This window comes from Bubalus bubalis, chromosome 15 (assembly GCF_019923935.1).
Source record: "Bubalus bubalis isolate 160015118507 breed Murrah chromosome 15, NDDB_SH_1, whole genome shotgun sequence".
Classification (NCBI taxonomy): Eukaryota; Metazoa; Chordata; class Mammalia; order Artiodactyla; family Bovidae; genus Bubalus; species Bubalus bubalis.
The window spans coordinates 17,812,408-17,830,388 of NC_059171.1; the positions used below are offsets into that span (position 1 = coordinate 17,812,408).

General features: G+C 46.3%; 1 protein-coding gene across 10 annotated transcripts in view; it reads left to right on the forward strand.

Moving 5' to 3' along the window:
- The window catches only part of VPS13B (vacuolar protein sorting 13 homolog B), an 848,142-nt gene that overhangs the window by 815,609 nt on the left and 14,552 nt on the right, over window positions 1-17,981 (forward strand). For 9 of the 10 annotated variants that reach the window (XM_044928327.2, XM_025264770.3, XM_025264769.3 and 6 more), the window contains 4 exons: window positions 5,741-5,859; window positions 10,144-10,949; window positions 14,873-15,049; window positions 17,082-17,252. In XM_044928327.2, coding sequence (XP_044784262.2) covers window positions 5,741-5,859; window positions 10,144-10,949; window positions 14,873-15,049; window positions 17,082-17,252 — 1,273 coding nt within the window. Of the gene's footprint in view, window positions 1-2,866; window positions 3,649-5,740; window positions 5,860-10,143; window positions 10,950-14,872; window positions 15,050-17,081; window positions 17,253-17,981 lie in introns of those variants that run through there. The other variant, XM_025264772.3, reaches the window with a different exon arrangement.

Genomic DNA, 17,981 nt, shown 5'->3' on the forward strand with positions numbered 1-17,981 from the left:
AAAAATAAAGTCTGACACTGTTTCCACTCTTTCCCCATCTATTTCCCATGAAGTGATGGGACCAGATGCCATGATCTTAGTTTTCTGAATGTTGAGCTTTAAGCCAACTTTTTCACTCTCCTCTTTCACTTTCATCAAGAGGCTTTTTAGTTCCTCTAGGCAGTAGTAATTTCTCAGAAACTCAGTGGACTTCTCATCTGTTTGATTCCAGAGAATCCCATGTGCTAATAATCACATCCTTGGTCCTTTTAATGACATATTTCTGTACTATTCTGCTTCCTTACCTCCCTCTGGATTTAAGGGAGCTTCTGTGGCAATGGTAAACAGTCGTTCTAAAATTTTTTCTGAGTAACTTTAACAATTAAAAATTTCAACAGTGAGTTCTGATGCCTATGCGTAGCCTTAAGTCTAAGTATTAGTCTGCCTTCATGTTCAAAGATTAAATTTTATCTCTTACTATTTGGGGTTTAAAAGCATTACTGCCTTTGCGAAGCTCTGAATTTCTGGAATCTCTTTATTCTCTTCAATTTATCTTTGCAAACCAGCCAGCTCTTTCCTGAGCTCATCTCGTCTTCACAGTGCATTGCCAGGTGCAGTCAGCAGCAGCCAACACACACTGCTAATGTTTTGTTTTCAAACCTCATCTTCTAGAGCTACAAATCTGTTAGGTTTATAATCTGCTTCCCAAGTAATCTTAGACAACAGTTTCACTCAGTGTCTTGCCACTCACAACATAAATTCCCATTTTTGTAGCTTTCAATATCAATTTCCACTGCTACCGTTAAGCCAAAATTCCCTGGTGGCTCAGCGGTAAAGAATCCACCTGCAGTGCAGGAGACTCGGGTGGCTCAGGTTCGACCCCTGGATTGAGAAGATTCCCTGGAAGAGGGGATGGCAACCACGCCAATATTCTTGCCTGGAGAATTCCATGGAGAGAGGAGCCTGGCAGGCTACAGTCCCTATCACAAAGAGTCAGACACAGCTAAAGTGACTGAACACGTACACAGCATTAAGCAGACTCCTGCTTTAGGTTTTTGCTGGAACCCTACTTGAATTACTGATATCTCCCTCCATTAGTTTAGGTTACATTATGCTGTCTACCACAGTCCTAGCATTGACTTTTTGCTTATGCTGTATCCCAATGTTTGTCATCAAGGGCTTTGTCCTCATGGTCAGTCAGGGACCCAGGTTGACAGAGGCTTCATTATCTTCTGTCTGCCCCATTGTAACAACCAGCCCAAAGCCTGAAGGCTTGAAACAGTACTGATCTGGAGGGTTTGGTTGGGTGGTGTTTTTGCAGGATGCGCCCATGTAGCTGCATTTGAGTGGAGGGTTGGCAGGGGAGGAGTTCATCCAGGAAGCCTGGGTAGCTCTCTTACCACGTGGTCTTTCCTCCATAGGAAGGCTAAGCCAGGCTTCCTCACATGGTTGCCAAGGGGGAAAATCCCCCAAAGCAACTTGCCTCATGCTTGTGGACATTCATTATCTGAAGAAAGTCACAAAGCCAAGCTTCATATCCGTATAGGAAGGGATTAAACAAAGGCATAGACCCTGGGATGTGCAATTCTCTAGTAACCACCACCTGGAACAGGAATCAACAGACTTTCTTTGAGGTCTAAATAATAAATATTTTAGGCTTTCAAAGCATATAGTCTCTGTCAACAACTTTTCAACTCTGTTGTGAGATGGAGTCAATATGTAAATAAGTTCCAGTAAAACTGTATTTAAAAGAACAGGCATGTACATACTGTTATATTTAAAATGGATAAGCAACAAGGACCTACTGGATATAATTCTGCCCAGTGGCGTGTGGCAGTCTGGGTGGGAGGGGAGTTTGAGGGGATTGGGTGCATGTAGATGTGGGGCCGAGCCCCTTTGCTGTCCACCTGGAACTGTCACAGCCTTGTTAATAGGCGGTGCTCCAGTACAAAAGAAAGTTTACCAAAAAACAAGCATCCAGTTGGATATGGCCCACCACTGATGTGGAACATAAAGCTTTTGTCCAGTCTCTGCAGCGCAGGGAAAAGGCTGGCCCTTTTACCTTTTGGCTCGAAACTAACACCTGTCAGTGCTGCCTTTAGCTCGTTGGCCAAAGCTGGTCTCATTGGCTGGTCTCATTGTAAGGGGCTAACCGGTATAAGCCTGCTCTGCACCCAACCGTGGCTTGGTGTGAGTGAACACTAGAAGTCTCTACCACGAGAGCCACCTTGAGCTGATGCCCATTCAGATCTTTACTGAGTACTGGTTGTAAATACTGAAGAAAATGTACACAAAGTGTTGCCCTCGTGAACTTACAGAGACCATGGTGGATAATGCTCTAAGATGGAAAAATATACACTGCTGTCCTGGAACTTTTAGCTCTTATCTCATTATCTGCGTACTTGGCTTTTTCACCAACCAAACTGGTAGCAACTCGAGGGTGTGATTTTATCTTCTCAGTGCCTGCTGCAGTGAGGAGCTCTTTGTGGGTTCACCTTAAATATCTGATCATTGATTTAATTAATGATTAAATGATCAAACCACCAGACCGAGACAAGGATTTGTTTTAATTTCTAGAGTGTAGGTGCTTAATTCTGGCACTGAAGTTCCTAACTCTCTAGTCCCTAGAACTCACTTTGTACCAAATGCTTGATGTTGCAAGTGGTTTCTCTCCATGTGAAAGGAGGCAAGAGTAGGCTCCAAGAATTAAAGTCTTCATTCCTTCCATTCTAGTGATGACTAAAAGGGACACCCAGCAGAATTTCTCTCCCAAGTCTAAGGTTTTGGCCAGCAGAAATACCTTAAAGGTTTAGGTTAATTTGCTTGCTTTCAGAGTCTACTGGGAAGTTAATGGAAATCCTCAGCTTCTTTATCTTTACTATTTTAGGAAGTAAATGAATCCTCATTTCATAAGGCCTGCAGAATGCTTTGAGAATGAGCTGAACGATAAGTATTTTCCTCTTCTGGTCCCCTCCTTCCCTACTTTGAGTGGTGGTAGTTCTGGTTTTTAACACTCTCTGCTAAAACCCTAAGGTATCCTCTGAAGTTAGGACAGTCCTTGAGAGGAAGGAATGGAGATGGGAGTGTTAAGACCTTTAAAAGGCTTGTGTCAAATGAATAATCCCATGTCTGTAAACCTAGTAACAAAGCAGTTGACTTACTCTGCATATCATATAAAATAATAGCTTTTATAAATGTGACTGGCTCTCAAAGAATATCTGTTTTGTTTTATATTCGTGAGCTGAGCCATTTTTTAGGTTGGCTGCCTTCCACATTTTATCATAGTCAAGTTCAGTTCTTATCTTGGAACAGAAAGGGCAAATTCAGGATATGGTCTTTTGAAACAGATGTTTTTGCAAAATGATCCATTTGGGAAACATGTCCATAGAGAATACAAACTGACTCCACTCCTGCCCTCAAAAAGTTGACAATCTAGTGATTGAGTCTATGATAAAAACCAGTGACAGTAATACAATAAGATTAGTGATGAAACAGAAGTATAGTTAATGTGCTTTTGGAATGTAGCTATAGGTATCAATCTGAGGAATAGAACAGAAAAAACAGAGAATATCTTCCTTGAATAGGGTGTCCCTGATGAAGGTGAAAGAGGAGGGTAAAAGAGCTGGCTTGAAACTCAACATTAAAAACTAAGATCATGGCATCTAGTCCCACTGTGAAAAGTGAAAGTGTTTGTTGCTCAGTCATATCTGACTCTTTGGACTGTAGCTCTCCAGGCTCCTCTGTCCATGGAATTCTCCAGACAAGAATACTGGAGTGGGTAGCCATTCTCTTCTCCAGGGGATCTTCCCAACCCAGGGATCAAACCTGGGTCTCCCACATTGCAGGTGGTCCCATTACTTCATGCCAAATAGAAAGAGGAAATGTGGAAGCAGTGACAGATTTTATTTTCTTGGTCTCCAAAATCACTGCGGATAGTGAACAGCTGCAACCATGAAATTAAGACACTTGCTCCTTGGAAGGAGCTATGACAAACATAGACAGTGTATTAAAAAGTAGAGACATCACTTTGCTGACGATAGTTTTTCCAGTATAGCTTTTCAAAGCTATAGTTTTTCTAGTAGTCATGTATGGATGTGAGAATTGGCCCATAAAGAAGGCTGAGAGCCACACAATTGATGCTTTCAAACTGTGGTGCTGGAGAAGACTCTTGAGAGTCCCTTGGACTGCAAGGAGATTGAACAAGTCAATCCTAAAGGAAATCAACCCTGAATATTCATTGGAAGGACTGATGCTGAAGCTGAAGCTCCAATACTTTGGTCATCTGATGCAAAAATTGACTCACTGGAAAAGACCCTAATGCTGGGAAAGATTGAAGGCAGGAGGAGAAGGGGGCTGCAGAGGAGGAGATGGTGAGATAGAATCACTGACTCAATGGACATGAATTTGAGTAAATTCCAGGAGATAGTGGAGAACAGAGGAGCCTGGCTTGCTACAGTCCATGGGGTCACAAAGAGTGTCGGATTCAACCTTGTGACTAAGTAACAACACCCTGTATGTACAAAGATACACAGGATATGGAAAGGATTTGCATAGAGGGACAGTGCTTTCTCTGCACAGATGGTGCTGAGGAGCAGACAAGGGTCTGAGCTAGAGCAGTAGCCGTAGGATAAGAAAGAAGGTTATTGCAGGAGTCGGCGGAGCAGGAGATGAAAACAGGGGGAGGCAGAGATGACCTCCAGATGCCCTGGATATTGAAAACGATCAGGATTTCTGAAGGAGGAGCCATAGTATAAGAAAGAAGCCCAGTGACCTTGAAGTCACATCCAAGGGTGAGAATCAGAGACTCTTGTGGTTCTGTGTACGTTCTTTCAGGTACCTCTTCATTTGGTCAAAATTAGAACACATTCATCCCATGCCAAGCAGACACCTAGCTTTGTTCCTTCATCCAGGAATTTTCAATCTTCTTTTTATTTGCTGTTCTAATAATAAAAAGGGCCCAGGCATGGACTGAATTGGTAATACACATCGTCCGCATCAATGTTCCCGAACATGAGGAGGTTCTTGCCCTTACCCTCAGGCAATGCTGGCTGTGAACACGATGTTCTTGGAATTAGTTTTCAAAAAGTTCTGTTTTCAAATATTTATCCATTTAAGCAACATCGGTATTTAATGCTGAAAGGACATCTGTTCTGCTAGCCTGGCACCTGACTTCTGAGATAGAACTTTTTTTTAGGTCTAAGTCCACCTCCTCATGGAAGAAAAATCAATTTTTACTCCAAGCAAATGAAGTTACCTGACATTCTTGTTCCAACTTATGCGAGGGACCTTGAGGAGATTATAGCATGTCTTGTTGGTGGGTTTTCAGGTATGTTTTTGTGTCCCTAGCACAGAAGGGCATCATTATGATCGCTAAGTCAAAACTCAAAAGCCTGAAAGGTTTTTGCACATCTCATTTCAATTCAGGGATTTTTTTCCCCCACAGAGATTCACATGTGCACATAAAGCTGGTCCATGGCTAGTCTCCAGCCCATGCAGAGTTATTTGCCAATTCCAGAGAAGCAGAGAATGAAGACACTCATGCCCTGTCATCCATCATTTTTTTCCTATGAACCTTACAGCTGGATATTGAAAATATGGATTTGATTTTTTTTCAAGTCAGCTGAATAGCCTATACATGTGGATATAAAGAAATATAACCAGCAAGTGTTTGTGGTATTGAGTCAGAACTGAAGACATTTGGAGCCTTTTCAACAGTGTTTTGTATTGCTTCCCAACCTGATTTTGCATGTTCTTTTCACAGGTTGTGTTTCTGACTGGCCTTGGCTATGTGTACGTGGACACCATCCATCACTGTGGCACAGTCTTCATCAACGTGGCCCCAGAAGGAAAAGCTGGGCCTGTCGTAACTAATACCAACAGGTAGGCTTAACTAGTATCCAAGTAGCAGCAGGGTAAGTGTCACATTAAAAAGTTGTAAACCTACTGTTCACCATTTTTTGTTATCCATATATATATATGTGTGTGTATAAAGCTTTTGGTTAATTATTCTGTAATCCATAAGGATATGGTTATTAGCATTTAGTTACACCCATAAGAAGAAGCAATATATCATCTTCCATGGCTACGCCTTCCAATTCTTCTCTGGTAAGTTTAACAAACTGATTTATAGACTGAGACATGCATCTTAGAATTATACATTATCGTTAGCATGAAATACAGATTAATGCCTCTCTATCCATATGACCACCTGGTAATCAGTAATTAGACTTAGCAATTAGAGCTACAGCAAAAGTAAAGTCGCCTCTTAGAGCCACATTTGCCCCGCTTTGACCTGAATGTTGCCATCAGGTTTTGTAAATATGAACCAGAGTTAATATCCTTAACTTAAAAGAATTCATACAACTCAGTAGGAATAATATGAAGATAGTCCCTCCTTCCAAAAATTAAATTAGGGTAAAAAACACAACCGGAAAATTCTGGGAAGTGGAAACACAAATAACCAAAGAAATGCAAACTTTAAATGAGACATTACATATTGAATTAACAATGATGTTCCATCATATACCTGGAGAAGGGAATGGCAACCCACTCCAGTCTTCTTGCCTGGAGAATTCCATGGACAGAGGAGCCTGGCGGGCTACAGTCCATGGGGTTGTAAAGAGTCAGACATGACTGAGTGACGAAAACACACATTTCCGTCATATACAGTCCTACTAAAAGTGTAAATTGTTACTATTTTCTAGAAAGTACTTGAGTAATTTGTTTTAAGAGCTTTAAAATCCCTTTGGCTTGGAAATTCTACTTTTAAGAGTTTTAAGAGCTTAAGAGTTAAAGCAATAATTAGAGAAGTAGGCAAAGATATACAGAAAGATTTTATCACATTGCTAATTATAATGGCAAAATATTCAGAGTACAGATCCTGACAGCAGGGAAACAGATGATACACAGTTGTATAAAAAATGGTATCCACAGAATATACCATTATAGGATTTTAGTGGGATAGAAAAATACTTGTGATGAATCTAAAATAAAGCAAATGGAATATAAATTTGAATATACAGATATATCCTAGTTATGTACACACACACATATTCACACTTAAATACATATATGCACATACATTCTCATACATACAGAAAACATTCCTAGAAATAACACTGGAAAGAAAAGAATCAAAGTTGTTAATAGATGTACAGTTATAAGTGATTATTTAATGATTTTCTATTTATTAATTTTATATAAGAACATTTTATAATCAAAGTTTATTTAAATTTTAATTTAAAATATAAAATAGTGTCATCAACTTTTATACATTTAAGCCTTTTTTTTTTTCTAAATTCCTTGCTTTTCATATATGGTTAAGAACTCATTAATTTGGACCTTGCCATAGTATGATTAATTTGAATTTATAATATTGCAAATAGGTTGGGTAGATGGTTTCCTTTGACCAGAAGAATTTGTAAAAACAAATTAATAGCGTAATAGAACCGAAGACTAAATTTTGAATTGCATAAGCCAGGATTTCAAGCCCACACAGCTCAGGAATGTTTTATATAGGGCATTAGTAGGGCATTGCTTGTGCAGTAGCAACAATCCATGCATTCAGTGACAGAAATAAGAAAGACCTAAGTATTTACTGGTATTTCCTTAATTCATTTGTTCGGCAAGTATTTCTCAAGTGCTTACTGGATGCCAGTGCTATTCTTACCTGTGACCTAACAGTCCCGAGTCCCTGCTCCCGAGGAGATCAGATTCTCATAGGTGTGCAATTGGAGGACAGAATGAACATAATAAAAAAGGAAATTTTATGGTTTAGTGGAAGATTGGAGTTCTGCAGCAATAAAAACAAAGCCTGGTTGGGACCAGGAATTACCCGGCTATAGGAACAGAAAGAGGATAGTTTTGAAAAACTGGTATAGGTAAGCCTCACCAAGAAGCTGACATTTAAGCAAAGACTTGAAAGCAGCCAGGGGGGGTTAGTAATATGATTATCTGGGGAGAACTCTCCAGACAAAGGGCACAGCCAGTTCAGAAGTCGGAAGCAGTGCACCGGCATATTGGAGGAGCAGGGACTAGGCCAGGGCGGGCCAAGTGCAGTGGGTGAGCTAGGAGGAACCAGGGCCCAGGGCCAGGCAGGGGACGGCGGGAAGGAGGGCACAGGTTGCACAGAGCTTCGTTTTCTTCTGAGTGAAATGGGGAAGTCATTGGATCTGTTTGAACGGAGAAGTTACCTGATTTGACATAAATTTTTAGAAGACCATGGCTCCTTTTCTTTTAATTTTATTGAAGTATAGTTTATATATATATATATATTTCACATATATTCTTTCTCACATTGTTTTCATTATGGTTTGTCACAGAATATTGAATATAGTTCCCTATGCTTTTGAAGTAAACTATAGAGAAGTAATGGCACCCCACTCCAGCACTCTTGCCTGGAAAATCCCATGGACGGAGGAGCCTGGTAGGCTGCAGTCCATGGGGTCACTAAGAGTCAGACACGACTGAGTGATTTCACTTTCCCTTTTCACTTTCATGCATTGGAGAAGGAAATGGCAACCCACTCCAGTGTTCTTGCCTGGAGAATCCCAGGGATGGGGGCGTCTGGTGGGCTGCCATCTATGGGGTCGCACGGGGTCAGACACGACTGAAGCCACTCAGCAGCAGTAGCAGCATAGAGAAGTAAAGGAGGAAGCCAGGAGACTGGTTAGGTGACTATTACAGTTATTCACACTAGGTGCTGATGGCTTAGGCTACACTACAGGGAAAGTGGTAAGAAATGGTCAGATTCACGATGCAGTTTAAGAAGAAACCGATGGAATTTTCCCTGATGCGTTGGATGTGGGTTGAAAATAGAGGCATCAAGAACTCTCAAAGTTTTGGTCTGAACAACTGGTAGGATGTAGTCATCATAAACTAAGATGAGAACAACTGTTGTGTGGGTTTGGGGGTAAGATCATGAGTATGACCACACACATGACCCTGGAGACGTCTGAGACCTGTAAGAGACTCCTGTGTGGATGGGCAGTTAGAAATGCAAGATCCGCGCTCACAGGGAGTTCTAGGCTGAATGTGTGACTGTAGAAGTCATCAGCATATAGATGCCAAACCGCGGGCCCAGATGAAGCCCTCCAAGAGGAGTGAGTGGAGATGGGGAGAGAAGAGGGCCAGGGGCTGAAGCTTGGGCACCTGCCCTTTAAGAGGAGGGAGTCCCATAGGTGATGAGTGATGAGACATACAAGAGCTGAGAGCAGACGGGCCAAGAAAGGATTTCCAGAAGGAGGGAATTATCCACTCGAATGCCACAGTAGGGGCGTGAGTCACAGACTTCAAGCCCATTGTTCAATTTAGCGACAAGCAAGTCCCTTGGGGTCCCTGATGGGAGTTGCTCTGGTAGAGGAGGTGGGACAGAGCCTGCCTGAATCAAGGCTAAGAGAAAATGGAAAGTGAGGAACAGGAGACAAGGTGTATGTGCTTTGGGGTGTTTATGTGAAGGGGATCAGGAAAAGGGTAGCTAGAGGAGGAGTTAGTTAATGAGAGGGATTTTTTAAGATAAGAGAAGTAATAGCATGTTTTTAAGCTGCTGGTAAGGAAGAGGAAATGGTGTAGGAGGGAGTGAATTGCTGGAGCAATGACTTTGAAGAGGGTGAGAGCATGATGGCTTAGCTCAGGACAGAGGGGATCGTGGAGCAGCACAGTCTGCTCAGCTCTAAACATGACAGGGAGAGCAGAGCACGCGCACAGCCCATGCTGGTCGCTGGGCTGTGCCGGGGGGTTCATGGGAAGTTTTCTCTTGCTTACTCTTACTTTTCCCAATATAAGGCATCTTGGTTATTTTATCACAACCTTTCGCCTCGTGATGATCACAACAGAGAATTAGTGCACAAAGAACTCAGAGGATTTGGGAATAAAAATCTGGTGTTGATGAGGGGAACACAATAGAGCAGCATGACGAGAGCTTGTAATGGTCCCTTTGGGAACATCTCCCAGTGATGTTGGAGTGTGCCTGGCTCTGTCCAGACACGATGTACTGGAAGTTCAGTTCTTAATTTGTTTCTTATGAGAATCTGATGGGACATCAGGGGGTTTCTAAGAAGGCTCCGTCATTGAAAATCTACTAAGACATTAAGGAAGGGAGGAAGGGAGGAAAAGAAAAGAAAATTGGAGGAGAAATGCTCATGTTCTCTTCCCTTTCTCCTCCAGAACTCTGGAGAAGATCGTGACATTTAAAATGTTCATCACTCAGTTGAGCCTGGCGGTGTTTGATGACCTCACCCACCACAGAGCATCATCCGAGCTTTTGAGACTCACACTGGACCACGTTTTCCTCCAGATGGCCCCCGTGGCTGGTCACCTCCCTGGGGAAGAGATGGCCGCCGCCCCCTTTCACGTCTACTCCGTGGAGGTCTGCTGCGGGGACCTGCAGCTGGACAACCAGCTGTACAACAAATCCAATTTCCACTTTGCTGTCTTGGTCTGCCAGGAGGAGAAAACAGAATCTCCTCAGTACTCCAAGATGCAGAGTCTCCTCGTATCCAGTGAAGATTTGGAAGAATACAAGAAAAACTGCTTTATCAAACTCTGCCTCACGTTAACCGAAGGCAAGGATGTCCTGTTCGATGTGAACGAGTTCAGTTTTGAATTGAAACCTGCCCGGTTATATGTGGAAGACACGTTTGTCTACTACATCAAAACTCTGTTTGAGACCTACCTGCCCAGCAGCAGCCCGGGCGCTCAGCCCACGGCTCTCGCAGGCGGCAGACAGGTGCTGCCCATGCAGGTGAGGCAGCACGCCCGGGCCTTGGTGCATCCCGTGAAGCTGCAGAAGCTGGTGATACAGCCTGTGAACCTCCTCGTCAGCATCCATGCGTCCCTCAAGCTGTACATCGCCTCTGACCACACTCCGCTCTCCTTCTCAGTGTTTGAAAGAGGCCCCATCTTCACCACGGCCAGGCAGCTCGTCCACGCCCTGGCCATGCACTACGCCGCAGGGGCCCTCTTCAGAGCAGGTGAGGACACAGCAGAGGGAGCCTGAGCGAGAAAGAAAGGCTTCAGGGTGGTCCTGACTCCAAGACACAGGGAAGCAGCATGGGAGGGTGAGGGGCAGTTCGACAGCAGTGGACTGGAGTCCAGACCCTGCCACTGCTGGCTGTGAGGCTGGGGGCAAGTTACTGAACCTCCCACATCTCAGTTTCCTCACCCATAAAATGGGTTTTAAGATTTCTGACAAGAAAACAATGGAAGTGTGTGAAGTACCCTGAATTTAGAGTGGCGCTTAATGAACCCTTAAGCAGTAGCAGCCGTTAAATTTGCTGTTATGTAACAGAATTTTGATTCCCATTTAGCAAGTGCCTTTTCGGCTCCTTGAAGACACAAGGCTCTATATCAGGGAGCTAGTGCAGCCAGGAAAACTGGCCCAGGCCCTCTCAGCCCCTGGGCCTAAAAGAAATGTAGTTCTGGGCTGTTAACTTTCTTCATTACGGCCCATGAATAGCTCTAGGTGAGAAATTCAGAGGATTTGTGTGCTCGTCAGATGCATAAAGAGCCTTCTACGTACCCAGTGCAGCCTTGCCTGTCTAGACAGATGGCAAAGAGAAGGCTGTAGGTCAGCCTCTCCACAGACCTGAGCGGGAGGAGTCCGCGGCGGGTGTTTGGCTGTGTGTACAGTGTGGTGTGGGGAGTGCTATGAGCTGAAGGTTATTTTGGAGACCAGGTTGTCTCCGGATTCCCTATGGTAATGGGCGTCAGAGCTCACCTTCCTGACCTAAATTCACTCTCACGCCTAAAACTCGCACGGTTTCAGTCTGATAATCGGGCTCCTCACGTTGCTATGAACTCCAGGCGACCAACACCAACCAACCGGAGCTGGTCTCGCAGTCCCTTCTGGTAAAGCGCAGGGAGGTCTTACTTTCTAACACTAAGGCAGGACAGAAGGTGGTAACATTGTCCTTGGTGAGTGCATTCCCAGGTAGGACAACATTGTAGCAGTGACCAACCCACCCATGTTGTTGCCATACTGGCAAGATTCTGTTTTCTTCAGAACAAAATCCTTAGCTACCCAGAACTCTGGATGGCCAGATCAGAGGAGGTCCCTGCCCTGAAACTTGTTCTCATAGCCTGTACCACAAGGAAGAAAAGATTTCCCTCCTGCTAAGAAATTATTTTAAAACAAGCAGCTACCATTTCAAATTTAATAGGTATATGAAAAGCTTTACTCTTTCAGGCAGTTTTTGCCTTTCCCGTGAGAAGCAGGCAGGTAGGTTACTGAGCTCTGGTCTGGAGCCTAGGAAGGAGTACGCTTCCCGTCCACCCAGTCATCACCTTGGGCGAAGGTGTGGGAGCACCCGTCAGAGTAGTGAGCTGGCAGGGAAACTCCAGCTGTGACCACCACCAGGGAACCACGTCCTGCAGCCTCTGTGCTAAAAGTGACCTCTCTTTCATTTTTCATGAGCTTTCACAGGAACATTCTGTTTGGATTTTTTGGTAATCTACCTAAAAGTTCTCTAAGCTGCTGTCTCAGTCTCATTATATGCTGAAACAAATTCTACACTAGAGAGCCAAGTTTTCAGGCCTGTTGGGAGTTCTGTCACTAAAGGCCTTACAGACAGTCTGAAGATTATCTGGAGGAAAGCAGTGGGAATGGGAAGAGGGTAGGAGGTTTCCCCTGGGTAGAAGCATCTCAGAGAGAATGTACTGGCCTTCTTGGGAAAGGAAGGGCTGGCCTGGGAGTGGGCAGGTTGCCTCACTTGTCTCACTTGGGTCAGGGTTCACCCATGGGACTTAATCTTAAATGGCTGAAATACCCTGACCTCATTGCTGGGGAAGTACAATAAAGTGATTAGAAATGAGTGACCACTGACCCTATTTGAAGGAGACTGTGTGGACTCTCTAATTTCCCGGGCTCCCTCTCTATTTCCAAGGCTTGGCTCTATGGGCAGCCAGACAGTTACCTTTTTTCAATAAAATCTCCAAACCCAGTAAGCAAAACGATATGTTTGCTTTTGGAGAGAAATAATTAAAGGCAGAATGCCTTCGGGTTCTTTGGTCCTTTTCTGGCCCTCTCAGGGGCCTTTAGAAGTAGCTCTGATCCATACCTAGACTCCCCATCCGCAGTGGCCCGACCCAGGACTGTCTGCCTCACCTTCCTGTGGCCGGGCTGTGGGCTGGAAGGTGGGGCTGGCTGCCTGCCATGCACCCTGTGCCCCGTTGCGCTGGCCTGACCAGGCCCATCGGACAGTGCTTGGTGGTAGCTAACTCTCCTTTCTTCATATCTGTATGGAAGCTTTGGAGAGAAGGGCAGTTGTTTCAAGTCCAATCTCTTGCCTCCAAGTGAACCTCCCAACTCTTTCAGGCTAAAGGAAATCTGTTGTTTCTTTACATCTGGAGAAGGCCCTCTGAGGGAGAATATTCCACAACCTTCCTTGGTAGCCTGCCTACTCAGTTAGGCCTGGGCTCGCAGGAAGAGGGAGGATGGGCTTTGGAATTGGGTAAGCCTGGCCTTGAAGCCCTCCCACGTGTCGCAGCTGGGAGATGGGGAGAATTGAGCCACAGTCCCCTCCTCGTCCTGCCTGCTCTCAAGACGCTGGCGACAGGGCAACACGACGTCACATGAGGCTCTGTCCCCTGAGCCTGGCACAGTCCCTTCGCCCGGGAGAGGCTCAGTCCTTAGCTAAATCTGAATTTATGTGAAGGCAGGTACTAAGGCTTGCAGAGTGGCTGGGCAAAGTAAGTGAGGTGAATGCCTGGCCACCCAGAGGCCCCTCCATTTATAATCCTCATCTTCTGGAAATAATTCCCTCTTTTCACCTAAACCCTGATGTTGTCTTCTAATGTCCCAGAAGAGAGAAGGGGGCCCAACATGTAAGGATGTTCCTCTCCAAAGGGCTGGGCTTGGGGACCCTCTGGGGTTGATGACTTGACTGGGGGGTAGGGGTGGTCTCTGTCCCAGGCCTGGCCTCCCGGGACCTGCCGCAGGGGACACGGGATCAGCTCCCACTTGGGTCCTGCCCCCCGCAGCCTCCCCTTAAAGCCCTCTCAGCCCTGGGCTGGGGAGGTCAGCATGTTCCCCAAAGACACTGTGTTTGGACTTGTACTCTCCTGAGCCCCCGGCCTTTGCCTGCCTCTTGCATCCTCTGAGTGAGAGCCCCGAGCCCCCACCCAGGAGCGAAGGCAGGGAGCCGCTCCGGGGTCCACACTCAGCCACGTTCCCACGGGGCCGAGCGCTCGGCAGTCAGGCCGCCAAGCAGGCCGGCTCCTGGCAAGCCCCAGCTCAAATAGGAAACCAGATCCCAAGCTCCCCGCCTGGGACCCTCAGGGAACACGCCCCTCTCGCTAAGCTAATCAGTATGTCCCTGTCACTAGAGTTTACACAACTGAAGCTGGGGGGGAAGGGGAGACATTTCTCTGGCTCCAGCTCCACTCCAAAGGGAAGCGCTCAGCTTGGTAGGATTGGGAAAGATTAAAAATAACTCCTCCGTCCCTGTCAGAGCTGTGCATCCCCTTTGCAGCACCCCATTTAGCATCTGGCCTCCTCCACGTCCCGGCCCCTCGCTGCACCAAGGAGCTTTAAGGAGAACCCCCCAGCCTGCGGACACCTGCCGCCCCAGGGGCTGCCTTGGCTTGGAGGGGGCGGGAGCATCATCCCCCTGCACACGGGTCCCTTTTAGCAGGAATACGGGAGGCAGGGAAGTCATATTAAAGCTATTTGTGAGGCTGCCAAAAGGATCACTTTGATTTATGAAGTATGAAAGTTTGCCATTTATGAATTCACAGTGAATGAGTTATTTCCCATATTTTGCTCCAGAGGAGCTTATTACAATTCTCAATTCTAGTGTGAAAAATGAATTGCAGGGAAAATGGGTCACTTTTCCCAAATGTTGAAAGTGCTGCATTTAAGGTTTCAGTCACCCCTTCCCTCCGGTCTCCCTCGCAGGCTGGGTGGTTGGATCCCTGGAAATCCTTGGCAGCCCGGCGAGTCTGGTGCGAAGCATCGGGAACGGCATCGCTGACTTCTTCAGGCTTCCGTACGAGGGGCTGACCCGAGGCCCGGGAGCCTTCGTGAGCGGGGTTTCCAGAGGGACTACATCGTTTGTGAAGCACATTTCCAAAGGTAGCTTCTTCAGGTTCCTGGTAATGAGGCCTGATTTTCATTCCTTCCCTGTCTTTTTAGAGAACGTGTTAAACGTTCTCCGTGAATTAATATTGCCTCTAGCTTTGTTTGGCTTGTTAGCTGGCAGTGAGACGTTGGATGTGTAACAAAGCCCATATATAATGTCTTATGTTTTAAACAGATCACTGCTTGCCTGTAGTTGTGTGAAAATGTTTCAGAAACTTCAGAATTTGAAACCTCCCACTGGGAAAACAAGGATTGGCTCAACTGTTATTTCATGTGATAAATGCAGAAATATTAAAGGTGTTCAGGACTTCTGCTAAACATCAGAAATCCTACACTGTGTTGCCTCATCATATATATATATATTTTTAATGTAGATACAGTTGTCATAACTTTCGTGAGGAGCAGGATACATTTTGACAGTGGAAGCCGGTGGGGAGGTGAGCGGGCCAGCTTTCCCCCGGCTCGCCACGTACACAGCGCCACCTTGTGGCCAGGACGCGTCATCGGGCGCAGAGCCCAACTGCAGTCGGCCACCCCCACCCCCCACCTCGGGAAGGAGCGTGCTTCCCTTTCATCCGTGTTTGTTTGCCCATATTTTGGTCAAGTTGGCAGTGACTCGGGAACTAACAAGGTCCATCTGAGTCCCCGTTTCTTCTCAGCGGGAGGCAGGGGAAACAGGGCAAAGGCCTTCTCCCCCTGCCCGGTAAAAGGCCTTTTACAGTCAACAGTACTGCAACTCTCTTATGAGTGGGCAGGTTATAGAAGTCTCTAGAAGACCTCAAACAAGACTTGAGCTTGAAATATGAGAACCCATGATCCATAGAGGGGGGACTGGCAAGAGAACAGCAAGAGCAATAAACCAAATTCCATGGACAGTGACAGGGCCACTCCCCCCGGGGCCCCCGGTCATCCAGGAGGCCTGTGAGCTGAGCCGCAGGAACCCACGGGTGAGTCACTGCAGATTTCTCACTCCTGACACTTGAATCTTTGTGGTTCTGTTGTTTTTATTTTAAAATAAGACAACCAACACCTGCTAAATCGAACTCCAGCGGTAATTTTAGCGTAGTGACTCACTGAATTTTTTTTACACTTGTTCTTTCCTGTTAGCAAAATCTGTTTGGTTTGTCTGTGTGTGTGTGTGTGTGTGTGTGTGTGTACGTGGATTTTTTTTTTCTTTCCAGATGACTGGTAAAGATGCAGCTGCAAAAACATCTTCCATTTCTACTTGAACCTAGACATCCAATAACAGATGAATTAATTCATTAGCTTCAGGATATGTCCGTTAATGTCTTTCAGTTTTGCTCACTGAGACCAATGCAGACTTGCTGGAGGGGATTATGACTGTCTTGAGAAGGACGCAGAAATAGCCTTTCTTGGGAAAACCAGACAGAATCCTGGCTTTCACATGCCTTACTCTCTTTATTGTCTTCACTTTTTTTTTTTTTTCCAGCTCACACCCTGAATATCAAAATCACACATATTCTCTGTGGCATAATAATTATTTCCTGACTGTCAAATGATAAAGTTGAGTGTCTTCCTTTACTATGACTACAGTAATGGGGAAGAATAGATCTTACTTGTAAAGTGGAAACATTCCTTTACAATCTGTTTAAAATTCAGCAACATAACCTTACCCTTTCAAATGAGAGCCGGCAAATTGCAACCTTCAAAAAACTGGGCCTCCCTGAGGACTTCAAAACTAACTATTGAAGCCAAGCCCTGGCGGTCAGATGAGTGCATGATAGCTCTGTGTGAGACTGCAGGCATTTTTCTGGTGAGGGAGGGTCTAATCCTATCCTCTATTAGGACTGAGTGTATCACCTTTCCTCAGCAAGTGTTCACCTTCACCTCATTTTCCGAAGGCCGCGGCCTCACCCTGCCCAGGGGGAAGCCGCCCTCACTCTCCATGGGCGAGTCCAGAAGGCCGCTGTGGACTCCCCTCGCCCGCAGCGCTCCGGGGACCCCTCCCCTGGGGCCAGCATCCATGTGACCAGGACCCCAAACCCACGTGCCTCTGTGTCCTCAGGTACCCTCACGTCCATCACCAACCTGGCCACGAGCCTGGCCCGGAACATGGACCGGCTGTCGCTGGACGAGGAGCACTACAACCGGCAGGAAGAGTGGCGGCGGCAGCTCCCGGAGAGCCTGGGCGAGGGGCTCCGGCAGGGCCTGTCCCGGCTGGGTATCAGTCTGCTCGGTAAGGGGCCGGGGAGGCGGTGGGGGGCGCTCAGGCGTCTGCTCACGAGCCTGGCGGGGCCAGGTACCCACCCCCGGCCAGAACCGGGGGTAGTGTGGCCCTTCCGTTTTTCTGCAGACAAAGCTGAGGCTGAGAAGAGGCCCGTAGCCTGGTCCCCACGCCGATCCTGGTGTGGCTGCTGAGGGCCATCCTGGGGCCTGGGCCCCGCCCTTCCGCGCGCTAGTGGGAGTCGCCTCTCCCGCTGCCTCCTCTCTGCTCCCTCGTGGCATCCCTAAGGCGTCATTCTCCCGGGAGGGTCCCGCTCCGGGCGTCAACTGGAGAATGTCAGCCCACAGCTGCCTGCTTGCCCAAGGGAGTAACCGGCCAGCCTCCTGAAGCCTTACCCCCTCTCCTCCTCAGATAGGGCAATCAGCAATCGAATCGCCTGCTTTTGTTTGAGAAACACTTGAGCCATGTGCAAATGTCATGTAAACTTCAGTGGGGAGCCCACTCTTTCCTTTTATTTTTCCGAGTAATTGCCATTTGTCCAGCAGCCAAGTGGTACACGGAGAGGGAAAGACTGCTCTGGGTATTTCCAAATATTACAAACGTTTGAAAAACAAGTTGCTCTGGGGGGCGGGGGGGTGGGGAATCTATAAAAAAAGGAAGCTTCAGAGCTGAAATTTTGCAGAGCAGGATTTTCAAGGGTATCTTCTGTTTATTTGTTTGCAAAGGAATTTAAAACTGTGT